Consider the following 27,235-nt stretch of genomic DNA (forward strand, 5'->3'; position numbering starts at 1 on the left):
ATATTGATTAACAGGCAATGTATTTGCCAGAACTGGGTAGTCTAGTTCATATTGCAAAAATTCTTGAGTTTGTAACTTTGGGTCAAAAATATAGTCAACATCAGTGGCTGTCAGAGACGTTGCCCATTGAATCCAACGTAGATGTAACGATTTAGCATTTGGAACGCTGGGTTTGATAACAGCCTTGAGGGCTGGAATTGGAGATACTACAATAATGCGTTTCCCCTGGGCTAGTGGTCTTTCTTTAATGACAGCCAATTGAACAGCAGTGAGAATTTTCTTAGTGGGCGCAAAACGCTGTTCTGCTGTTGAACACAGATGTGATTTGTATGCAGTTAGGACTTTCTCACTCTCATTGAATGTTACATAGGTGAAACCAATGGCACCAGCAATTACTCTGATGACAAGATGTTTTTTATTGTCCCTTGTGTGTAAATGTTGTGCTGCAAGCATGTCTTTCTGCAATGCTCTGAGAATGCATGTATGTTCAACTGCCCTAAATTTACTGAAAAAGTCCCGACATATCAAGTCATATAAGGAGTGATGCATAATCTGGAATGTATGTTCTGCCAAAATTTAGAGAACCCAATAGGGACTGGAGTTATTTTTAATGGTATTTGGAGGTTGTAACAGCACACATTTTTCTAAGACTTGTGGCGCTAGGCTCTTTCCTTCACTTTATAATTCATATCCCAGAAACAGGACACCAAGGAAGGCTATTTTTGTTTTTTTAAAGTTGAATTTATACCCAAATTCGACAAATCCTACAACAATGCGGGCTACCTGTCTTAGATGTTGCAGTAATTCATCGTTTGTAGGGTAGATATCATCTACATAGGACAATACTTCAGGGTCAATGTCGTGCAATATTGAAGTTACATGAGCAGCAAACACTCCTGGACTGTTCTTGTACCCCTGTGGTAAACTAAAATATTTTTTTCTGGGAGCCTAGTGTGCTGAAACTTGTTAGGTCTCTACTCTCAGGCGCTATATTTTGGCAGAAGAAACCATTTGAAATATCTAATGTTGTTTTGTATTTTTTTGTGCACTATGTTGTTCATAAGTGCTGTGCTATGAGAGTTTTGTATAGCATATGTGTATGTGTGACTGTTTAAGTGTCTGTAGTCGAAGACTATTCTGCATGAATGGTCCGGTTTACCTACAGGAAATAAAGGATTATTCATTGGTGAGACACAGGGTTCGATTACGCCATGGTACCCTAGTTTTGTGAGGATTTCCCTCACAGGTGCTTTAGCATCATGTTTTATTGGATACTGGGGTTGAGGTTGGGGTTGATTGTTAATTGGAATTACATGATAGGGGGACTCTTCATCCCACCCTATGTGGTTGCAATATAACCCAGGTCCCTGCGCCAATGTCCAATCAATGGCGTAGGAGTCTGCGAGCTCATCAGGAACAAGGGGTGAGAAAGAAGGTTTGATAACCTCGTACCCATATGGGCGAGTACGGACAAATTCACGTGGCCAATCCCTTTCGGCCAGTAGAATATCATAAATGTTTATGACGCGGTCCCAAACGATTGCATTGATTGTGCATTCAATGTCTTCTTCTAACTGTATCCTTACTTTGTACACCCTGTCAGGCGTGGAGACACGCATGTCCACAGTTTCAACTAGTAAGAAGTCATCAGTTGCTTTCACGTCCAGATGCTCTTGAAGATTCTGGTGAACTATTGTGACCTCTGCTGCACTGTGTAGCAGAGCTAAAGCTCACGTCTTGTTCTTCAATAGAGCCCTCTTCTTGAGTGGCATGATGAATCACCACTTTTTTCTTTTTAAATTGGGTTTTGCGTTGGGGAAGTGTTTCTTCTTTTTTAACAGAAACCCCTGTAGAGCGTGGTGATTCCTGTCTCGGTTTCACGTACTCAGTTCTTAGCTCTGACCGCCCACCTCTCTCACTGGGTTTTTCCAGTGAGTCCTGAAAGGAACAAATTGGCCCGTATCAGTATATTGATATCTGTCAGGCGTTTTAATATTATCTCTATTTCTGAGATTATATCCATTGTGTGGGGTCTCCATATGCGGAGATTCTTACCTTTCTTTTTTAGATGTTTGTTGTTTTTTTAGCCCAGCGTTTTTTAGAAACCTCAGGTGCTTGCCTGGTAGGCTCTTTATTAGATGTATCCTAAAACTTTGGTTTTGGGGGTCTAGCTCCCAGACTATCTCAACCAATACTAGAGTAGGTCTCCGCGATAATCTTTGGCAGCTCACGTTCTTGATCCTCTGGAGGAAAGTCCCAGAGCTGCGTGCGCACTGCTAGTGTAACTGCTTTCCCTTTAAGGTTACTTAATTTGATTGCAGATACTGTGGCAAAATTGTCCATGAGTTGCACCCCTAAGTCCAGGGCCAGGGCAGCCCTGTATTCATCTTGAATTTGTTTTAACACTTCAGGAAGATTGGCACGTGTCGGTGTATTGTGTGCTGTAGTATAGAGTGTGGCAAATACCGTGCCCCAAGTACTGCAGTTATCTACTGTGGGAACCATCCCAAATGGCAAGCACATAGTTAATGTTCTATACTTATCCTGAGGTCCCGTATGGGGAAATACTGCTTTCAGTGCATTTATTTTTTGAGCTAACCAAAACGGAATCTCTTCCCATTTGGTGGGTACCATACCCATAATCAAATGTACAGTCGCAGGATTAATGCCTGGCATTGCTGAATACATTTGCCATGGGGCAGCACGCGCTGGGTTTGTATTTAATGTTTTCATTACGAACTGTACTAACTGTCTGTATATTTCTGTAAGCTCAGGATATAAGTGGCAGACTTCAGCTACCGTCAAGGTTGCTGCATCAGGGAGCGGTGTATATGTGGCCAATAAAGGCCCAGTAGGACCATCATTACTTAGAGGACCTAACCTAACGTGTAAGATTGTATGTGGTAGGGCGCCATCAAGCCAATAATTATAGTCTTGATGAGATAGAGGTATTTCCAAATATGCATATGCTCTATATTGTGCAGGTGTATAGTGATGAAATTTATTTGTGTTCCCATCAGCTGCTGGAAATGTGACACAAGAATAAAAAGCTTCTGTTCTATAGGCTGGATGAGCCTTCACAACAAATGTAGCGGACCCCCCCTGGGCCGTTAGGCCATGTGTCAATAAATGTGCAGTAAGGGGTGGTCGCATATTGACTTCAATTGCTACCCGTTGCAGGTTCGCCATGATGAATGGTAAATTGTGTTCTGAGATAAGCTCACCAAATGGGGATTATCCTTTTAGGGTTCAAGCTTGAACAACCTACAGCGTTAGTTAGGTACTCCCTGCTTAGCTGAGGAGGAAAATCCTCAGTACCACAGACGTCTCCGTAAATAGTACTGAGATGTCTTTGCATGTAATGAGACAGAGATACTCAGGAGGACCTGAAAATGAGTAGCTGACCAAACGTTGGCAGCGCCATGTCAAGTAGGTTCTCATTATTCTAATGAGACTACTGGATTTGGACGGCAGGATCACCTGGACTGCGGGGACTGAGCCTAAACCCGCACCATGTGATAGCTGTCGGCCTAATCCGGGTTTGTTCCGGCTAACAAGCAGGGCCTCATCTCCACCCAAGAGCAGGGCTGATTGAGCAACCGGGGCATGACATAAATCACTCCTCAGGGGAATCGTGGTCACTCAGATCTCATCTTTTTCTCTCAGTTACATTAGTCTCACGTATGCAAGGACAATCAGAGGCAGAGTAAGGTTCAATAAGGTTTTACTGAAGTAACTGCATCTTACATAATAAAGCATGTATTGCAGTAACTACTAGGATGATGAAGCACAATAGGATTAAGATTGTAACAAGGAGAGTAAAACACAAAAATAACGCTACCATTGTGTCACTGAGATTGTGAAGGATAGTTCCTACCTAGGCTATGTTGGACTATACAGTCGTGGTCATCTTGCTGGAATATCCCTCCAACGTACATGGGTCTAAGTAATGTTTTTATAATACAACAGCTTATGTTCCAAGAAAGGATCCCTACGTAAGAGTGTGTATGTTTCTGTGAACACTAGAGACAAAGCATATCACTTTCCCGGTAACCTGTCTTACTGTAGCCTTGAGAAAAGCAGAGAGTGAAAGAAATGTCTTGTTTAAGAACGCAGTGCTGACCCTGGCTAAGTAAAGCTAGACAGAGAAAATAAAACAAGACTGCAAATGTGGCTATTGTTAAAATAATATAACGATGCTAGAATAAAACATATCTAGGTTAAAGTGCATAACGGCAGGCCTAGTTTGCTAAAATAATGTGTATAAAGCTATAGCTAAAATGGCTACACAACAATGCTTCATCTTCACCTGCCTTCTAAGACTTAAAGTACCAAAGTAATGCAGATATTTCTGTCCTGTTCTTAACTTCAGGTTGCAGATTTTGAATGTTACCTTCCTAGCACTGAGTGTTTTTTCTGGCCTACTGTTATAAGAAATAATCTCCAACTACAGAATCATTGCTTGTTATTTTTCTTGTTCCACTCTGCCCTCTATAATTCACTTCTTCCTCTTCTTAAGGAGCAGAATCACCTTTAGGCACTGAAACATCCTCCTCAGCTCTGTCTGCAATGGCTCAGATGTCAAATACAGTGTGGTGATCAGTCTGAAATGTTAATTCCCCCTGCTTGTCTCAAAGTTTTGGATGTGGCTCCCTTTGCTAAGAAATATTCACTCTTTGCTGTGGGGAAAAAAATAAATAGCCGTAAAACAATGGAAGCACTAGAATGCTTTTAAACCTGTCACAAAGCCTGCAGACTCTAGTCGAAGGAATTCCTGCAATGGGGTTAAATTGAAATACCAGAATGTTGTCTAGATTTGTCAAAGGTTATTGGCAACACATGTTTATCCCCTTTTGTTTGTATCTTTCCTTGATGGATCTGTGGGAAACTCAACTTATCAAGCGTAAGCTAAAGGCACTATGGGGACGATTTACTAATTGCTTGAACAAAATAATACAGTAAACAAAGTTGCTGTGCTTCATTGCACTAGGAGGAGAGAGCAGTGCAGTAGCAGATCTACTGCTGTTCAGCACTACCGCTCGTTTTCCCACTGCTGGAGCTCTTTCAGGACAACTGAAGCCACACAGACACACACATCTGACCCATAGTGCAAAGCTATGGGCTTGATGTCTAGCAGAGGGTTTGTACTACAATTGCACCCTATCAGTAAAAAATACTATGCTTAGACATACTTTAAAACTTTTCCTACATTGTATGTGTTAGAGAGGAGCACACATGCAATTTTAGGAAGAATTAAACATTTCTGCTTTCTTGCACCTGCTTGGAAGAAGCATTCATTTTTGGTGCAAAGCCCTGGGTGGTAATGAGACACCAATGCGCAATCCAAAGGAAGCAACCTTGGTGTAACATAATATATCAACAGTGCTATTTGCATTAATTTTAGAGCTAATTTCCAGCACAAAAAGTTGTCTACTGGAAAGTAAATATCAAGACACTGTCACATTGTGTGACTTTGCACTGGTGTAAAGTGTTAATAGATCTGCCCTTAGGAGTCCACCAAATTGTGTACCGATCCAAAAAATGCCACTAACATTAGCGTAAAGGCAAAGGCCCTCATTACGACTTCAACAGTCAATTTCATTGACCGCCAAAGGCGAACCCGTCATATTACGAGTGGTGGCTGCTCACTGCCTTTTTTGAGGCAGAGAGCAGCCATCATTCTTTCTGGCGGTTGGCAGTGCAGAGGCTGTTCTCTCGCCGGCACTGCCATGCTAGCATGACTCCACCCTCCTTATTACGAGCCGTAATACGGCTCGGCGGTGTCCTGCTGGTATGGTGGTGGCGGGGAGGGAAGAGCGCCAGGACCCATCCCCTCCCGGACATCCTCCTCGACGGAAGAGGTAAATGGGTATCCGAAAGGGGGGGAAGGGTCTGTGGTGTGTTTGGGTGCGTGTGTGTGTTTGCAGAGGGGGTGCTGATTGTGTTCGTGCTGCAAGTGTATGTATTTGTGTGTGTGTGTGTGTGTGTGTATGTGCACGTGTATGGGGTGTCTGTATGGATGAATGCGAGTAAGTGGGTGCGTCTGAGTGCATGTATGCATATGATGAATGGGTGTGCATGTGAATGCATGCGTATGTGCGTGAAGGGGTGGGGAGTGCCTGTGAGTGTATGGACGGGTGGGGGGATGTGTGCATGTGTGGTGACGTGTGTGTATGTGTGCCGGTGACAGGAATGAAGATTCCTGTTGCCGGGTGCATGACCGCCAGGCTTTTCGTGGAGGCGTGACCACCACGGAAAGCCTGGCGGTGTTCAACCTCGTAATCCAGACGGTGGCCTGAGGCCTGCCGCTGGATTGGAGGAGGTCACCTTCAGCCGCGGCGGTGCAGCCGCATCGGCGGGCCAGGTGGAGTTGTGGAGGTTTGGCTTCAGCAAAACCCCACAACTCGTAATACAGCGGTCTTCACCGCCGGCTCCGCAGCGGTGAGAACGTCACGGCGAGTCTGCCGGTTTCAAGACCGCCAGACTCATAATGAGGGCCAAAGTGTTTTTGCTCTGTTTTTACCTTTACACTCTTACTCCATAAATATCAGAGGAACTTCAAATTTCTGCATCAGGCTTAATTTGCTAACTGGAACTAAATAAAACTTAATGCGCGAAGAGTAAGCTAAGCATGCTATGTTTAAATACCATCTGCGATTCTGCACTGAAGTTACTAGCAAATCAAACCCTTTCGGCTCTCCTTTTAACTTGGCCACCATTGCATATATCGGAGATCATGGACATGGCTTAATCTGGGCAAAACTTGTCCCATTCATATTAAGCAGTTCCAACGTTTTCAGCAAATGAATGTTTCTTTCCCCACTTTAACTTTGTACCCTGCCCCCTTGATGGATCGTTATGAAACAACATACAAAAAGGAAAAAAAAACATGCAGAAAAACAGCACCAGGCCCAAAAAGGGACATACATTGGGAAAGACCAGTAAGGCCTTGCGCAAGTGCAAAATGTATAGATATACACCAGGCAAGGTAACGATAGAAGAAGAAAGAGAGAGAGACCACTGAAGGAGAACAGAAACGACAAGGTAAAAGGAGCAGATGTTCCAGTATGAACTCAGGGTGAAAATGGATGCCAGCAAACCAGCTGACAGGGAAACTGGAGGCAGAATTGTCAAGTCAAAGAGCTATGCAATAGGAAGCACAGATTACAACGGAAGGAGCCTACTAAAATGTAAGAACGTTGGTGAGATGCAAAACCCTGGGGAGGGATAGCCTGCTGCACCAAAACAGTAGACCCAGCCACCAAGCTAGAGCTCCTCAAAATCACAAAGACACCATTTTATGGCACCCTGTAATGAAGATGAAGGATGGAAGATATGGCACCCAAGACCTGTGAAGGGACAAAAGTCCAAAAAGAGTGAGGGGCTGTGAAAAGGTCCAGAAGGACGGAAAAATACATTGAAAGACAACAATGGCCCATGCCAAGGAAGAAAGATAGGAAACATGCAAAAGTGTCAGGAACACCAGCAGTAAGAACAAACTACAGAACTATCACAGAGGCAGACGGATAGATGGTCTTGGAGAGATCCAACATGATTAAAGGCAAGTAATAATGACCAAATAGTCAAAAACACTGGGGAAGAAACCCAAAAAGCATGCCCAGAAAAGGATCAACTCATGTGGTCCACGAAATACCAAACAATAGAAGTAATACCGACAACAGGACCCAAAAGGTAATTCACCTCCCAGGCCATCACTATGAACAATGAAGGCAAGGAATTAAAAGGGCACCAAGCAAGTTGTAAACCTTGCTGAAGCCAGTAGTGGAAGTAGCACCATACCCCACCTATTGAAGTGGGGGGGTGGATAGAAAGTGTGGCCAGAAATGAAATCCAAGAATAAAGGATACCTCCTTGAAGTCGAAAAAGAGGAACCACACTGCCTCAAGAAGAGGGAGTACAATAAAAGAAAAAAACACAACATCCTGTGGAAAAAAAAGCAAGAACTCGTGAACAACAACACAGGGAGGACCCAGCTCAGGATGTGGGTAGAGGAAAAAAATCCTTGGTGAAGAGTACAGTATCAGTAAGGTACTACAGTATAAAATCAAATGCAAGAGATTTTTTTTTCCCCCTCTTCAAGTCAACCGAAAGGCACCTTGATGTCATAGGAGGAATATGAACCCTTGATCTATGGGTGTCTATGACAACAAAGGTACAAGATTTGAGCCCTGAGCTACAGTTCATGGTTGAGGCAGGGAGCCAATGCCTAGAAAGGCAGAAAGCACAATCACTCACTGCATCAAATCACTGCAGCTTATGATAGCAGTGTCGGGATGTGAACCCTTGTCCTGGGGAGCCTGTACTACCAAAGGCAGAAGACCTTGCCACTGAGCTATAGCTCCCTGATCACAAAAGACAGGGAGTGGAACCTGCAACAAACACAATTTGAGCACGTAGCAGAGGAAAAGCAGAAAATGGAAAGTAAACATTCCTAGGAAGGGATGCTGAGGTACAGAGCCTATCTAAAGTAGGCAAGAATTGGCTCCCAAAGGACTACAACAATAAAGGTCAACATGAGGAATAAAACAAGAGAAATGCGTGAAACAGCATCCACTACCAAAAGCTCAAAGAGCGAAATGCCCAACCCAATCTCTTAGCAACTGAGATGAAGGGCAAAACGCCCAGAGTAAATCAAAGGAGAGGCAATGTTGGCAGGTACGCACAACAAAAAGAAACCCACGAACCGTGGTAGAAAAAGACCAAGCGAAGGTGGACTTTCTGCCAGAAAGCAGGTCAAATGAGAAGAGGGTACACTGCCCGTCTCAAAAGTAGAGAAACGACAATCATGGGGAAGCCTCGCCTAAGGCAAGAAAAGGGAGAGTTGAAACTCACCAACAAACCATGGAGGACCATACTATTATGGCTGCGGAAAGAACCCCCTGTACAAAGGAGGCTGTACCAGCCGAGGCACAAAATATGCTCGGAACCACTGCTCTGCTAAAAGGAGCAGCAGAAGAGAAAAGCGCTGTGCGCGCTAAAGGAAGTGCAAAAAGGTTTAATGGGGATGACAAAAGCGCAACCAAATATATGAGCCTGAAATGACCCAACTAACGTAACAAAGATGAGGACGTGTGCTAGAAGAGGAAGGACACTAGTTCCCACCATAGTAATCACAGAAACGACGCATAGCAGAATCTGCATGTGCCCCAAAAGTGACTTGCCATCAAAGGGCATATCAAGGAGAGCATCTTGCACCGGAGATGAGAAGGTGGAAGCCGCTAACCTAGCCCTGTGATATATGGCAACAGAAGCAGCCATGATCCGTCCAGGGGAATCGGTAGAAACCATAATGGATCAAACTGCAAGTCGAGCAGCCTGTTGACCATCTCTGATCAAAGACGTCAGAGCAGGGCGAACATCATCAGAAAGTGATCGTAGTAAACGTTCCACAGAGTCCCAAAGAGCATGGAAAAAGCAGGCCAACACACAGGAAGTGTTGATGGAACAAAGAGAGGCACTAGAAGAGGCGAAAACCTGCCTGCCGGCAGCATGCATCTGCCAAGACTCCCAGTGCCGGGGAGTAGGTGGAACCTGTTCCAGAGCAGGAACGCCCAAAACAGTTTGAGAAACAAACCACAGAGGGTTAGGGTGGTGGCGAAGGCACAAGGGGTCTGCCTGTGCGGGCCGATGCCTGTGTGAAACAGAACGATCCACCGAAGGACTAGCGACAGGCTGAGTCCAGATACCTAGAAGGATGTCGTAAAGAGCCTTGCAAAAAGGAAGAACGTGTTTGGTGTCAGACTGATCCGGGTTAAAAGATAATAACAGACCAATAGACAATTGCACCATAGGAAGATGCAAATTTAAAACATCAGAAACCCACCTCAAAACATCTGCAAATGCAGTGCTGGCTTCCATTGCCAAGCCATGGGACAAGAGAGAGCAGGCTAGACAATGGGGAGGAGTCTAGACCACTAGCTTGTCCCAAATCAAGCACCCAATCCGAGGAAGAACATGGAATGGGCCCCAGAAGGGGAGTATGAGGAAGTGCAAGGGGGTTAAAAAGTAGACCCAGCACAGAATCCTCATGTAAAGACCCTGGCGCCGCTCTCGGCGTCAATGTCGACCTCGACCGACGTCGACTGGGGGAGGCTTCCTTGGAACCGGCATCATCCGACTCCAGACAAATCAAAATAGGCGCGTAGTGCGAAGTTGACAGGTCCAACGGTGTCGTGAGGGGCATCGGGATAAGAGGATCAGGAGAAGGAGACAGAGGCCGTACAAGGCCGACGAAGATCCGACTCCGGAGTGGGATTCGAGAGTGGGAGCAGGCATTGAGGATGAAACTGCGGGCGAAGACCCTGCCAAAACACTCACCACCTCCATAGGGCCCAAAGGCACTCCAGAGGTAGGGGAAGGACCAAAGACAGAATGGAGGGACACATAGTATCATTGCATTTGGTCCACAGTCAATCCGGTGCCAGGTAACGGTGGAAGGGATGGGGTTGACTCGGGCGCAGACTCCACTGGAGTAGAACGCGGAGGCGGAGACGTTGAAGAGCGTGAAGGCACCTGGGAAGACCTACCTGGAGACATCGAGGGTGCAACCGAGGTCAACAGAACCATCCGAGAACGACTCATGGCAAGCTCCCGGGACCACGAATATGGACTGCGACATCGGCGTGAAGAGGACTTGTCTGCCCGCGCTGCAAGGAGCTTCATGCGACGCTCCCTCAAGGACTATGGCTTCAGACTATGGCAGGCGTCGCACTCGTCAACATCATGATGAGACCCTAGACACACAAACAGATGGAATGAGGATTTGTGGCCCACATCTACCTGGAACAGGATCCACAAGGCTTAAACCCAGAAGGCATATACACTATCACTGTAATAGAGATTTGTAATGAAACAAAATACACGACGTCGGGTAGAAAAGGCCAAACGGGCCCTTGGTACTATGTTACACCGGATCCGCGTTGCTGCGTGGAAAAGAAGAAACTGACGTCAGCGCATCAGAGGAGGTAATATATTGACTTCACTGACATCATGTCCGGGGATGACGTCGCTGCCCTCAACCGACATGCAGAGGTACAGCTGAGGAAAAATTTCCAGTTCCAGACTAATCCCTGGGGAAGAATTCTAAGATAAGGAATCTGCTGCTAGTTGTCTCTATCAGATTGGTTGTCTTGTAGCACACAATATGTCCACCAACATTGACAAGATCATATGTTCAATGTCCCAAAACATGAACATTAAAAAGACTGACAGGACTTGATGACTTGATAATAATAAAGACTTATTTGGCTCACTGTCCTTTCTCCATCAATTGCAAAATGTAGCCACCTAATAACTCATTGATCAAATGCAGAATAGGTGATAACAAACATATAACACAAATATCAATTCTTTGTTATAAATCCCCAGCATCCCGGCCCTTTTTGCTCTGGCTTGGAGGGGATATACTTATACAATTCTTGTAAACCTTATATCTAACATTCTCACTTGAAAAGTGAGGAAAACATTAACTGATGGAAATGGTTGTGTATTAGCACTTAGCCTCGGACAACAGATAACATGCATGCTCCGAATGAGGAACAAGAACCCTTCTTAAAGCAGGGATTTTCTAAGATTTTGCAGTCACATAGGATAAAGGGGTCATGGTCAGAGGTGGCTATGTAGGCACACTCTACATAGGCCTACACAATGAAAGGGACAATCAGGTGCATTCTCTAACAAGGGCAAAGACGACTTAAAGAGGTAGGATAGGAGGGACATCTGGAGGGCTCGCCTTGCTCAAGCCGAAGCCAAGATCACAGATACTTGTCTGTGTCACAACACACACATTTGAGTCTAGAAGAGAAGCCTCACAACATTCAAACACCTCAACCAAAGGAGATGGGAAGCAGATTTAGGGTGAACCCTCGCATATACTGAGTGTGTGAAAATTCTCCATAGATGCAGAACTACAGCACAAAGCACAAGCATGCTACCCCATCTACTCTAATACTGTATCAAATTGATGAACTATTACAAAAAGATTCTAAATGACATAGACAATATCTTTAACAAAAATAGTCACCCTACCTACATCGTCCTAGACCATGCCCAAGAAACAAGTGTTTCCTTTATACTCCATAAAGATAGCAAATGGTGCTTATGTACAGGCAAACAGGAACTGTAGGATGCAAACATCATCGCAGAGGACAGGGCTTGGCTGTACCACATTCGGGCTTGCTGAAGATGAAAACTGTCAATAGAACAAATAACGATATGTGGGCCCTTTTATCGACTTCCTTTTGAGGGAATTCAGTGAAATCACATGTCCCAAATACTTAAAGAGTTTTCCAAATGATCAGAGTAATGATAAACACAAGATGAATATGTACTTCACATATATTATACATTTTTATATGTATAGCTGCTGAGCGACCTGGCTTCAAAGGGACCTTTCAGAGATACCTTCTTTACTATGGCAAGTCCCTCATGCAGCTGGAGAGTTCAGAACTTCCTGAGGACATTGTTCCCTCTATAGACCATTTAGAGTGGACATTGTCATTTGAACCTGATAGTAGAGTTTTGAGAGCCACTTTCAAATGGGAACCTTGATGAACAGGAGTCTGAGGGCAAAGTGCTGAAGAGTTGAGAACGCTTCCTGAAGGTAGCTATGCTAATGGGACATTTCTTTTCATAAAAAACAGTCTGCCTTGTTAAAATGTCACTCCTGGAAGAGCAGGACAACCTGTCGAGTATGCCCACAAAAGCCACTACCACAGAGTTATCATCATAGACTTTTTTCAGCTCCTAGCTTTTGGGAAGTTAGTGTCTAGAGAAAATAGTTCAACAAAAGTTTCATATTATTAGCAGCCCTTCAGCTACAACAGCTAAGTTTGCCTCACAATTCATTTTTAACCAACACCCTTCCCAAACATATATAAGTCTGAAAGAAAATATTTCAGTGGGACAACCGCCAAAATTCACTGGGCTGTGCTCACTCACACATCAGCCAAAGAAGATGCTTAAGACATAAACAACTACCTTAACAGCACTAAGGCTTGATTTGTTATTTTGCACTTCCCATAGAATAACGCGACACACATTTTTTTGTTTTGTGTTATCGCATGGAGCAGTCCTTTTCTAACATTTGAATATGAGCTTAAATGTATTGACTGTGATATATTTCCTATGAAATGTGTCTCATAAATATACAGATTTTTACTTTTAAAGTCCTTCATTTGTTAATGGTATTTTTCTTTTGTCTAGGCCAGCTCATCAACCATAATAACACGTTCACAAACAGGTGCAAAGCTTCAAGAAAGTAATCTCCATCTACGTCCTGTGCAGTCTACCAATCCCCATATTTACTATTGCAATACTTCCACTTTGTCCTTCTCCCACTAATGAACATTCTGGACCATTGTCATGTAGCTGATTAAGGCAATACTTTTCACTGCTTTCTCAAACACTTTAGATTGCACAAAGGGGTATCCAGTGCTTACCACTATACCTGTTCCGTGGACAATCTCATTAATATATTCCTCAAATCTGTGATAACTCCAAATTCATCCAAAACCTATTTATGAACCCTTGCACTGAAAAGTACATTACTGGAAGAAAACACACTAACAGAATTGCACAAATTACTCCTAGTACAACATCCAGGGACAACCGCTTATGCTCAGGAATCTGTTGGGAATGTTTAACACTGTAAAAACACACTCAGCAAACCATCAAAACCATGTGCCTTACCCATTTTTATTAATATGATATAGAAACACTATTTTGGTGAAATTTGCACATTTTGCAAGTTATGTGGCAAATGCAGTAATCCATACTTTTGTGTTAAAAGAGTGCTGTCTAAATCCACTGACCCTCACCACTGCCAATTTATTCAACAAAGATAAACATTATGTCAGTCTGTCTCCGCTGTTAGCTGCCCTTTGAAGACTTTATCAAGCAAACGTTCCCAAAATAAACATGGAACATCAAAAATACATAAGAGGTAACATGTATACTATGGTCCTATAGTGCCATCTCCAGGTTTTCAACCTCTTGCATTGGTTTATGATGCCTCTGGAATCTCTCTATGGCTATATTGGACTAAATTACATAGTTAACTTTAATGCATTCTAATATATATATATATCTATATATATATATATATCTATATATATATATATATATATATATATATAGATATATATATAAAATTATATATACAAACATGGGTCTGCTAAGTCCTTTAACGTGACGCACATTTATCGCCTCACAGATCTACATGAAAGACGGCGGCACTCTCCGTACCGGTATTACATACTTTATTTTATTTTCAGTGCAAAAACGTGATATCCATTAAGTAGACACTGGTGACGCGTTTCGGACGAAGCCTTCAACTGGTCATAAAGACAAACACAGTGCACATACATTTAAAGGGAGAGGGTCTAGCCACTCCTCCATCGTTTTTTTCAGTTTTAAAGGAGACATATATGAAAATATAGGAAAGTATAACAATAGACATACAATGTAAGCATTGAAGGGGAGAAGTGGAACATGGCTTTTCCTCCTAACACTTTTTTTCAATTTTAAAGGAGAACATGTATGAAGGTGTAATATTCACTATATTTTGTATTTTAAGTAAAGTGCAAGGTACAAATTATATATAAATATTTTTAATCACACACACCATCCTTGAGGACCATCATATCCTTTTTAAGATGATTTTGTTTGACCATATACAACTAAAATGTGTTAGCAAAACAAAAATATTTATATCAACGTAAATACTTATATGAGTTGCATAAAAATATTAAAATAAAAATTTGTTTTTAGAAATGTTGAATTAAGAAAAGTATTATAAATCCTTCAAGGTCAAATGTTCAAATTCAATAGTGAGAAAGACTAAGCGCCTGATTATGAGCTTGGCGGTCCTAGGACTGCCAAACTCACGGGGACGGTCGAACCATCGCACTCTTGGCGGTCTAACTGCCAGATTACACTTCTGGTGGTCAGACGGCCAGGTAACTGCAGCAACTGCCAGGATCATAGATACAGATGGGTTGGCAGCAGTCAAAGTCGTATTAGGCCACAGTGGTGCCCATGGCGGCACCGCCGTGCTGATCACAATTTTGCTTTCCACCAGCCTTTCCATTGTATTTGCACCACCATGGAAAGGCTGACAGAAAGCCAGTGTTGGGTGCCACGGGGGGGGGGTTCCTGCACTGCCCATGACAATGTCGTGGACAGTGCAGGGGCCCTCTGGCAGCACCCTTGGAATGTGCACCATCTGCTACGTAGACAGTGTGCATTCCTAGGGTGCTTGTGTACAAAGGCATTGGCCTTGGCTCCCTTAGGGAGCCAAGGCCAATGCTGCATCAATGCTTCCACTGGGCTGACCGGCAGAAACATCGTAATATGACGGGGGAGACCGCTGGCTTGACGGCAGCCTCCTCCCCGATGCTTTGGTGGTCTGATGGATGGACCGCCAAAGTTGTAATCAGGCCCTAAGTGTTTGACACTAAGAACTTGAAAAGCAAAGCTGTAAAACCGTTCATTAAAAACAATATTTCTGAAGTTTGAACTATTTTAAATCAATGACAATAAATAAGTAATACTAAGAATTTGAATTGGTCTATTAGCTATGTAAAATACTCTAATATAAAAAACATTGATTTCATGGGAAAACTGGATTAAGAAAGGCATGATGAATAATCTCAGGTCAAAAGTTTGAATTCAACTGTAGAAAAGACAAAGGCCTTATTTAGAGTATGTCGGATGGGTTCCTTCACAAACGTGTTATGATTCCCATAGGAACAAATAATGTTTGTGATGGCGTAACCCCATCCGTCAAACTCTAAATCAGGCCCATGGATTTTGAAATAAAGTTTTTAAAAATCAAATGCTGGAAAACCTTTATTTTGAAAACAAATTGGGGGAGTTTGAAATATTTCCAAAGGGAAGATAAAAAAAAGATTCATAACAAGAATATCAGTATCTGTTACAGCAATCCAAAAATGTAGGGTGAGTTCTAGGGTTTGGGATTTAAGTTTGGTTATGGATGGCGCAAATGATCTTCTTTAAGATACAGCTACAGTTAGGGGAGAGTAACCTGTGCCAAACTCTAAATCAGGCCCTTAGCCTAAGGTTAGGGACTGAGATGTGATACAAGAAGGCTTAGGTATTAGGGTAGGAGTTTGATTTTAGTTACTCAGAGCATGAGGAATGGAAAGAGGTTACCATTAGGGCAGGACACCTGGATTTATTACTAGATTAAAGTTTAGGCTTATGGATTTATAGTTAAAGATACATTTAGTGGATGTTATTAAGATTACAGTTATGGTAACTATGTGGATGCTAGGGTCCTTCACTCAAAGGCATACCCCTGTAACACGATGAATACAATTTGAAGTACAAACGTTTAGCTTACAAACGTAATATTAACTACATAGATAGTATCATATTTCTAACAAGACGTTTGAAACTTTTAATTTATATTTTCTAGATTTGTAAAGTTAAAGTACTTTAAGTCTAGATTCTACTCTTAGTTCTGTTATAGCACATCTTTGTATTGTATCATCTCCTAGATTCTATTTTCCAAAATATTGTGTTTTTTGAACAGCAGGTTGATACAATTGAAATTTTATTCCCCTGTCTGAACTAAATGCTATGTTTTAGCAGTGACGGATATTCATGATGAACTTGTTCTCAAAGTAATTGAAAGGCTAATAAGATCTTACCTGCTCAACTGACATAGCTTGTGTTTCTGCAGTGTGGGTGGGACCCACATAGAAGCCAGCCCCGGCGATGATGTGTACTCCAGTCTTTTCTGCAAGCCACTTTAAAGTCCTCATGTCTCTGCCGAGACCAGTTGTTGTATTTTCCACAATAGCTCCACCCCCAACAGCCTTGTAATATAACAACTCCTCCTTTACAGCTTCAGTCTCCTCATTCAGTTCAAGATTCTCTTTGCTGCTGTAAGGATTCTGTTTCAGCCAAAACAGGTTTTTCATCAAAATAGGCTCATTAGACAGAGCTTCCTGGCCAGCTGGAGGGGGGCAGAAGAAGCCTTTGAAGGTCATAGTTAAGTGTTCATGGGTCATAGTGCAACCAAGCTTGGCAGGCGAAATAGGCCCGAGAACTGTCTGCACGTTACCACTGAGGGAAGACATCTTAGGTGTATAATACAACAGAACATTTACAGATGCTGAAAATTTAAAAAAAAATGTTTTAGTGTAAGAAATTGACAAGTAGTGCATGGAACCAAGACTATTGATTGTTCACAGGTTAAGTTATTAAAGTATGATAGAGTTTACTTTTATGTGAGTAACGACTGTACATTAAAAATTGCACTTCTAAAAATCATTTTAGAATATGTTATTTAATTGTAGCACAAAGCTATCAATTACAGCAGAAAGGAGGAGACATGTTTCCAGCATAAAAGAAAATCATTCCTGTAAGCCAAATTATTCAACATCTATGTGCAAGGCCTCTGCAATTACTTGAATAAGCCAACTTACCAAAAACTACGAGGAAAAAACTGAAGCACCACATGAATGATGGTACAAACAGATTATCTTTAACTTGCTTTAAAATTCATATTTAAGTTGGTTCAGAAAATTATTTAATAGACAAAATTAATAAAGTTGAGGCCAGGTCATATTAGCAACTTTCTTGCTACATAAGTATACAATTATACTCCTTCAGGTCCCTTTGTTCTGTTTTAGTTCTTCCATATAGGATCTCTCAAAACCAATAATAAATTGAAACCCAAAAAAAGATATAGAATAATTACTTAATCATTACATGAAAAACAAGAGAAGGGAATAAAGGAAGAAAGAGTAGAAAGAATTAGCAAAAAAGATTTCTAAAATGGAGTAGAAAGGATTAGAGGTTTTCCTGCCCAGCCTTAAATTATTTGTGTACTAAATTCACAAACAAAGATGAAAACAATAGTACTGATTGCAATTTGTATAATATAACACTAAGTGGAGCCAATATCGAAAAACAGAAATGTTTTTAGATGTCTGTATATTTTAAGGACACAAGAACAACGGTGTGTAGATTATGTTTAGATAATGAATTTTTCAAGATGACTGCTAATGGTTCTCTCTACTATATCCATGCAAAGCCCTTCATTGTATATAGTGTACTTAACACAGTTTCATCTGGGTTAAACTATGTATATTGTAATTAACTACCTTTAACCTTTATCACTGAATGCACATTTTAATGTAGGTTAAATGTTTTTCAAGTGAGTCAACATTTAAGAAGCAATGTTTTATTTAAGAAATTGCATTAAAAACAGCTATTGTACATTAAATAACTATCATGGCAATAATGCTATTACACCTCACAAGATCATTGATGCAGGATGATTATCACTTGCTCTATGCCCAAACAACAAGTACAAATCAGCAACTACTGATAGCTCCCCGCTCCCGATGTTCAAGCTGAGGAAAATAAAGCCGCTGCCCAACATCTAGAAACAACATGCACTTCAGATCAGAACATTTACATCACTTATTACATATTGCAATACCATTAAAAAATATCTGTTCACTAAAGGGTTATGCTTTGTTCCTGCTCTGCTTGCAACTAGAGGAAATATCGGGCCCAAGGTATTAAACATTTTTGCTGTGCAACACAGTGATTCACAAACTCACAAAATCAAAGGATTTATGACTGTATAACAGTATTTTGTACTGTATAATACCCTCTAGCTGTTAGGAAAAGTGTTTCTGATTCACAAAAGAGGATCTATGACTTATTATGAATAGCAAGTAGGAAGGGGTGTAAAAGGAGTGACCTTCCAAACTGGGATTTGCATTGAACTGTATCAATGGTTACAGTTGCAAACCATTGATCAGATACCAACGCTCAAATCTGATAGTATCTGATTTGCTATGGAATAACTTCCCTGGGTGCATCAGATCATTTGACATCTTCAGATGAAGACAGACAGCCAGGTGATCACTGCTTCCTCCCTCCCCCTCTGCATACTTTGTCACGGTAGGCAGTATCAGTGGCATCAACAGAATCAACAATTTAAAGAGCACACCATTTTCCGCTCTGGATGTTTACATTCTGGAGTTTGTAGTATTGGCTAATTTTAAATGAAAGCAATGATATGTGAAAGGAACAGTCAAACTAGTGCTCCTAGTAACATGGAATCATCTTGTAACCTTGCACCTGGGTTAATAGTGGCTGATAAAGAGGCACACATGTGGCATAGAGGTGAAGCTGTGTTAAATACAACACAGATGTGTGAGCAGCTGGCACTAATGTTAATGTCCAGAACTTCATGTAGAATCCCACTGAACCATGTACTGTCACCCAGGTATAAACATTAAGAGCCACATGTACAAAGCATTTTTCTAGTCGCAGCAAATAGGCCCGTTAGTGACTACAAAAATGCTTTTTGGGATGTACAAAGCCCAAATTGCGATTCAGTAACTTGTTACTGAATCTCAATTTGGGTTTTGCAATTCGGTATTAGGAAGGGGAGTGTTCAGGGCGTTACTTCCTAATACCGAATCTGAATGGTATGTATGATTGTTTTGTGACCGTGAATGCAGTCGTAAAACAATCACAGTTAGCACCAATTTCAAATTGGTGTTAACCCATTTACAAGGGGGAAGGAGTCCCTTCCCCTTTGTGAACGCATGCAAAAACATTTTTAAGAGCAGGCAGTGGTCCCACTGCAACATCTCATTTTGTTCTTTTTAAACCCAGTCTGTTTTCCTTTAAGGAAAACAGGCTGCGTTTAAAAAAAAAAAGCTTGATTTAAAAGCAGTCACAGACATGGTGGTCTGCTGACCACAGCAAGCCACCATCCCTGTGATTTTTGTGATTCCCAGTGGGTCGCAAATTGCAATCCACCTCATTAATATTAATGAGGTAGGTCTATGTGCAGCCCACAGGGAATCACAAAAGAAACTCAAAGGAGTTTCTTACATTTGGAATTGGATTTCCTGATTGCAATTCGCATGGAATCGCAATCAGGAAATCGCAATTCCAAATGTTCGTACAAATGGCCCTTAGTCCTGTATAGGATTCTGCTCTACAAAGGTATCCAGCAGCCACCTGCAACATAAAAACTGTAGTGTGAAGAACAGGGGAGTTTCTGGGATCCTTGATTCTAAATTGGCTTACCAGCCCCCATAGGTAAAGGAGACAATATAGAGTCAAAGCATGGCTTGTCCACCTCTAGGTATGTATTATTCATTAGGTACAGCTAGGGAGAGAGTTGAAGCAATGTTGTCCAATATGAGTTCTTAAACCCCGTGGAGCTTATCCCGGGTAGCAACTGCATGGGGGAGGAGATTTTTTTAGGACAAAACATAAAATATACCAGGGCTACTGTCACTAAATGATGTTTTCCACCTCAGGTTTTCAAGTGAGCTCACAAAAAGCAGGAGCTTTTCTCTTGTTCTCTATTTGAGGTTACTTGCAACTCCTCAGTGGAAACAAAGCTGTTATCTACCTTCCCAATTATAATTCTATGTGGTCGCCAATTTAGAAGGCACAGAGCCCACGAGGAGTATGTAAATAGCTGCGAAGAAAACACTTTGGCTTGAAGAAAAGTGCCTTAGACTTAGCATTCCGAATGGTGCATACCAAAGATAGGAAGAAGCCCATCATAGTATCCAATTCCTAATCTTTACTGATAGTTGTGCAGCAATGGTAATCCAAAGGATGCGCTGCACGTATCAATATAGTATTTAAGATCATTCCAATCTCAGATGCCATTGTATGGGAGACAAAGACAATCTGTTCATTCAAAAAGGTTTTGGATCTGCCATACCATACTTTTGGATCTGCCTCATCCAATTTTAAGTTTCACAGTTTAATAAGCTTGGTCAGGGAAGCAGAGAATTCTTCATGCACACAACTCAAGAAACCACTAACTACACCTGATTCATAAAATAATAAAGTTCTGATTTTTTTTTAACTACATAAGTTTTCGTTTTCCTTACCAATGGCAGCAAGGTGCTCCCCAGGCAGGAAATAGCTTACAGAATAAATGATAAGCATACCTGCCACATATAAAATTGGTCATAGTAAAAGAGCTACATTTAGGTCGTCTTTACAAGTGGCCTCTTGATTCAGATGGGGCAAGTAACATGGATTAGCAGCCCCATCAGAATTATCAAATCTGGTGGAACACTATGGATCTCTTTAGCTTCATCTGGAGAATTTGGCTCTTGCAAACAAATTTCTACTTGAAATTAATGGAAGAAATAAAAAAATACTGGGGAAAATAAGAGACAGAATTACCGAGTCCCCCTCATAATTCCTCATTTCTCAGTGAACTCTCCAGGTCCAACTGATAATGGGATGGATTTTGCCCAGTCCCCATGGGCACCACTGATATTCGTAAATCCGGGAGTGGGGAGAACATAGCCCCTTTACTGGCCACACATAATGAGGACCTAAGAATATGTACATTCTTCTGACAAGATTGCTCCGTTTTCACAGCATGGGCCAGACTGGGAAATAAAGTACATATTCAAGATATATAGACAGAAGAAACTCACTGAGGGATGCCTCAATGAAAACAGTTCGACCATTACAGGAGGTATCAGTTACAGATCACACTGACCTAGATCCCACTGATTTATTGTTAAGAAATACTTGCAGTTGACTATAAATAAATTACTCCCACTAGAAAATGTAAGTGGAAATATTTTGGACAAGTACAACGGAAATACAAAACAAAATGACAGGATGTATGAACATTTTTAATTACTGATTTTACCAAACAAGCAAATACATTGCAGAATGAGCAGAGTGGAAGTGTTCCTTGTTCGATCGCACAATCTTCTACTGGTTGAGGTTACAGCTATCATTCAGAATGTACAAAATGCAGTTAATCGAGGACGAGCTTGACTATGCACAGAGCATGGCTAAGTTGCTGAAGAAAAGTGTGGAGTGTATATATGCGAATGCGTGAGGTGTGCAATATGCATGGGTGACGTAATGAATAAAATGTAATGTAAAATGTGGCCTAGTAGTGAATGCAGAGTGCCACTGAGCATGTGCAGAAGTAAGCTGAGCTTGTGCTGAAAACGTGCAAACCTCAGTAGGGCATATAAAACGAATGGCTTACAATGTGCAGTGGCAGGGCTGGGGGAGGGGTCCAGGGGCTCAAGCCATGCTGCCGCATTCGGCAAAGAGCATGTCTCAGGGTGTCTAGATCTTCGCTGTGGTGTTGTAGAGCATAGTGAAGTGTGTTCTGGCTGTTGTGAGAGGGCACCCAGTAAGTCAAACTGGGGCACATAGCAAAAGCAAGAAGTGTGCAAAGTACTGTACAGGACATACAGGACTGCACGTGGGTTTCTGCAGGGGGAAGCAAACAAGTACATATAATCCAGGATGCGGATCATAACAGAAAATATATTTTGAATTCCTTAATGTTAACACTGGCACCCTACCTAGTGGTGGTAGCCCAGATGTGTCCTACACTGCTCAGGGGGTTACAGACAGGCATCAGTAAAGTAGCACACAGTCTGCAGTTTTGGTTTATTCATCCAAAGTCCCATCAGCCACACATGTTGACAGATCACTCTGTGAGCCTCATATTGTGAGACTAGCTTGTACCTAACTGTATATTGAAAGGGAAAGTTTAGGCCTGGCAAAAGGTTTATTTTGCTGGGTTTAAATAGCAGTTTAAAACTGCACACAAACTGCAATGGCAGGCCTGAGACATGTTTAAAAAGGCTACTTAAGTGGGCGCACAAAAGTGCTGCAGGATCACTAATAGCAATAAATTTACAGGGCCTGGTAACATGATGTACCACTTTACTAGGGACCTATAAGTAAATCAAATGTGCCATTTGGGTGTAAGCCAGTTATTTAATGTTTTAGGAAGGGAGCACATCCACTTTACTACTGTTTAGCAGTGGTAAAGTGAAGAGTTCAAAGATCAACAAACACGGGTTCAGGAAACAGGAGAAGAGGAGGCAAAAAGTTGAGGGAAGCCCACCATATGACTGTCAGGTCTAACAATAATGAAAGCCCTAGTAAACAGCCATGTCACATGTAGGCACATGCCACACACTAGGGGTGAGTGTCCTCCACCCTACCTAGTGGTGGTAGCCCAGATGTGTCCTACACTGCTCAGGGGGTTACAGACAGGCATCAGTGAAGTAGCACACAGTCTGCAGTTTTGGTTTATTCATCCAAAGTCCCATCAGCCACACATGTTGACAGATCACTCTGTGAGCCTCATATTGTAAGACTAGCTTGTACCTAACTGACAAAGAAGTCTTAGGATCAAGCTCACCCTCACGTCTTGCTCACTTATTGCATTGTTACCATCTGTCATCCCGGGAAAGCTCACTAAGGAACTGCAAAGGGCACCTGGACAGGCATCTGTAAAATAACTGAATAAATGCTGTTATATGCAACTTAATGCTCCTTCGATAATACTCCAGTGAATTTCAGTGCAGTCAGGAATTGAATGAAAATCTCTGGGCAGCACAAGGACTATCGAATCAAAGGACTTGGATATCGGCAGTATCTGGCACTCCAGTGCATGTTGACAAGGAGCATGCCATTGCCCCGATTCCCCTGATCCATTGACGGGGTCCAATCTAAACCCACAATTGATTTCAATTATCTTTATTTTAAGGGACTCTGATGTACAGCGTTTTTATCAATGAGGCACAGTTTTTGCATTTGGTTGGAATTCCCAGTAACCATTCTTTACCTTCTTGGCTACATTTTCCATTGCTGAACCAATTAAAATTAAGTGCATGGCTGCAAACATGTGGCTCTGTACAATGTTCAGTAATAAATAAATAAATAAAAGATAAGGGATGCAATAATGTGTGCGCATTCCCATTATAACCTTAACCTCAGCCTCTTAACTTAACCTAACTCTTACCCGACCCTACCTTTTATCCCATTCCGCTAAACCTTTCTCCAACCCTAACCCAGTTCTTAAAGTTAACCTAACCCAGTCCCTTCCAACGACTCTAACTCTCAACACAATTTTTATGCTTACTGTAAACCATAAACAGTGTCTGATAAGGACCTTCAAATGGAAGCAGAGAAACAAGACCACTTGTTTACAGTTTTACCAGGTTACCCTGTATTTCAAGGTGTGAAACTCAGAATGTGGAATTACTGTGGAACCCGGTGTTATCAGTATTTACAGGTTGCAATATTAACTCCCAAATTACTAGGGCAATCTGAATGAGGTCCATGCTCGAAACAGTATAACAGGGTTCACATTAAGGTCAATGCTGTCTGCATTCAGGTAGGCTATTTGCTGATCACATGCAACATCACACAATAATGATTTTGAAAAACAATTCAATAAGCTGCACGTGTGCAAAATATTTTTAAACGCGGGCAAAGCAAAAATATTCTCCTTTGAACAGAAAAGGGAAAAGCAAAAGGTAAAGAGAAAGTGCAGTGCTATGAAACATGCAAGAATATCAATATAGATATATATATTTTTCCCAGTGCGCTGGATGAAACCTTGATCAAAGGACAATTCAAACTACAGACAACATGCGTAGGCTGCTAACTTTTATTACGACATTTGACAGGATCTGCTTGGATCCCTGGAAACAGTTAATCTCAATTAATGTTAATTACATACAGTACAAAAGTAAGATAGAGTCACTACTTCAAGGAGCCACGTGGTGTCATGATGTGGATATTTGTGTAACAGCTCTACTGTTAATTCAGATGTGGTTGAGAAATGGTCTGGTTCTGGAGAGATATGTTCAAGGACATTACATAATGCCCAAGGAGCCTGGTCTGAAGCCTCATGAGGTTTCATCTGGACAATCATTTGCAATTGTGACCAGGTGCTCGCTCCAAGGTGTAGTAGCCATTTTTGAATAAATTTGAAGACAGCATCTTGGCTCGTATCTCAGCAAATCTTTTTCAAGATACCACTAATGGAAAGCAATTGTTTGAACAAAGTGTTGATTTCATCCTGACAGAAGCAAGCAAGTCAAAAGCATAAGGTTTTAAATTGGGGGATAGTCCTTGTAAAAAGTAAGACAATTTTACTTTGCCAAATCCGGCATACAATTGAAACAGAAGGACCCCGCTCTTACTGGCAAGTGTAGTCATGAACAAATAGGCAGGACTATATTTAGCAGGAGTCAAAACACCTTTCACACAACCTTCTTTAAAAAAACAAGCCAGAACAATTGGCTTTGCAAATGCTTGTTTTTTTCTTCTGACTGTAACTCATATTTCTTATGTTACAAACTTCACATTTCATGTACCTTTAGTAATGCCTGGAATAGATTTTATTTCTTTTTTTCATATGGTACATTTTCAGCTCTCTAATCCCTGGGACGCCTGGTCCTAAGGGAATTCTACACAGTTCATTGCTGCATTCACTTAATTTTTCTTCTCTTTGTGAAATTTGGGGCTTTGCCTGGCCCACTTCAGTGGGCTGGTTATAAAGCAGTGAGGCAGGTGTGAGTCCTAGACATTCAGAGGGCACACAAAATGCAAGCCTGATGCATATAGGATAGGCACGCAGCAAAGCATAAGAGCTACTTTCAAGAAAGGTACTTTAAACCAAATGTAGCTCATTTGTGCATATTTCAATTGAAGAACAAAGGTTAAAAGCATTTTCAGAAAACAGCACAATGGTTGCATGCACTGCAGCTCTGTGCTTCTTTTTGGCAGTTTTTGCATCTTTCTAGCTAGCCATTCTTTCTAACAGCTCGCCTTTTAACAGGTTCTGTGTCAGGGTGTCCTTGGTGAGACTATTCTTTGACTGCACACTTCTTAGACAGCCACGACCACATAATTGACCAGAAGTTGGCTTTTGTGTATCTGTCAGAGAACTGGTTAAGTAAATTTTCAAGCTTAGGCATAGCCACACCATCACAGAGGGATAAAACAAGTTGCATGCCAAATGCTCTGCACTTAAAAGCCAGGATTGCATATGCATGGAAACATTTTCCCTTATTAACTTTACTCCTATTCATTTAAAGTTACTTCTAACCTAAAAAAATATAACTGGTTGGGATATGGGCTAAGCAATTTGATATCCATATATATTTTCACTGTGCCTATAGTGAATAACTATATCTGCTTTTCTGAGCAGATGCCTAAGCATTCTCACACGCAGGCTATGCTGTTTTTATTGTTTAAATTTAAAAGCTAATCCTGATTGACTATGCATTTTCTGTGTTGTGATCACATCATTTTACTATTCCTTTCCTGATTCTGCATTTATCTTCATACAATATTGAATGCATTAAGCACTTTCACATGGTAAAAGGCAGCTTTGCAGTCACTCACTGAGCAACATAGCCCTAAACTCGTCAACAACAGTCTTCAGGCAAGCAATTAAAACTCTCCCCCTGTCATTGTCCATTTGCTGCAACTCAAATAGTTAGATTCCACCTAACTTACAGACCTTCAGGTGCTACATCGATCTTACCACAATGCCCTACTGCAAAAACATTGTTTGTATATGTATTCATATGAGATATCTGTAAAGCACAAACCTAGTTACAACGGCTCCGGAGCACTGTACCGGATTCGGGGTGACCTCAATCTTCACGGAGATACCACCACCAAGACCATAAGGGAAGTATTCCTTGACTTTCTGAACAGCACCAACATCAAAAACACATCACGCTTTCAACTCACACGAAAGAAGCATCCCAGACTCCACCTGATTCTCCCTGTCAAGCCCCAGTAACCTTGGATTGGCTAAAGAAACATTTCACTCTTTTCACCATAACTGCCTAATAATACCAGCTAATTATGGATAGCCAAAGCATTCCTAGGAGTAATTCTGATCTGTCAAAAACTATTGCTAGCCCTGCCGACGCAATGAACCACACATTATGGAGCCCATATAGATATACCCATCACCCTTGGGCATGTTTGTCAGCCAATTGATCAAGCCACAGTACTCACAGGAGATAACAATTGATGGTGTCCATAGCAACAATTTCATTTGAAAAGAAAGTGCAAGAAGGAGATGACTAGTAAACAAGCCTTCTGCTGTGTGCCCAGAAGCTGGAACTTCTTCATAGAACTATCAAGTTCCATCTCTGCCTAATTCTTCATGGACGGCTGATCTTACATAGCCTCCTTATGCAGAATAGGTGTCTGCTATTTAGAAACACATAAGTAACTGCATAAATCCATTCTGGCTCTTGCTGTTTTTCAGCCATCTTCCATTACATTTTTTCCAAGAAGTAATTTGGCGGCACCTAGGCCCTCATTACAACCCTGGCGGTCGGTGTTAAACCGGCTGTAATACCACCAACAGGCCGGCAGT

At 41.7% G+C, this 27,235-nt stretch overlaps 1 protein-coding gene across 1 annotated transcript in view; it reads right to left on the bottom strand.

Annotated features, from left to right (window-relative positions):
* The window catches only part of PTER (phosphotriesterase related), a 132,276-nt gene that overhangs the window by 85,428 nt on the left and 19,613 nt on the right, over positions 1-27,235 (bottom strand). The window contains exon 2 of the mRNA XM_069211551.1: positions 16,695-17,161. Within this exon, the coding sequence (XP_069067652.1) occupies positions 16,695-17,126 (432 nt within the window). The 5' untranslated portion in view covers positions 17,127-17,161. The remainder of the gene's footprint in view (positions 1-16,694; positions 17,162-27,235) is intronic.

Source organism: Pleurodeles waltl, chromosome 10, assembly GCF_031143425.1.
Source record: "Pleurodeles waltl isolate 20211129_DDA chromosome 10, aPleWal1.hap1.20221129, whole genome shotgun sequence".
NCBI lineage: Eukaryota > Metazoa > Chordata > Amphibia > Caudata > Salamandridae > Pleurodeles > Pleurodeles waltl.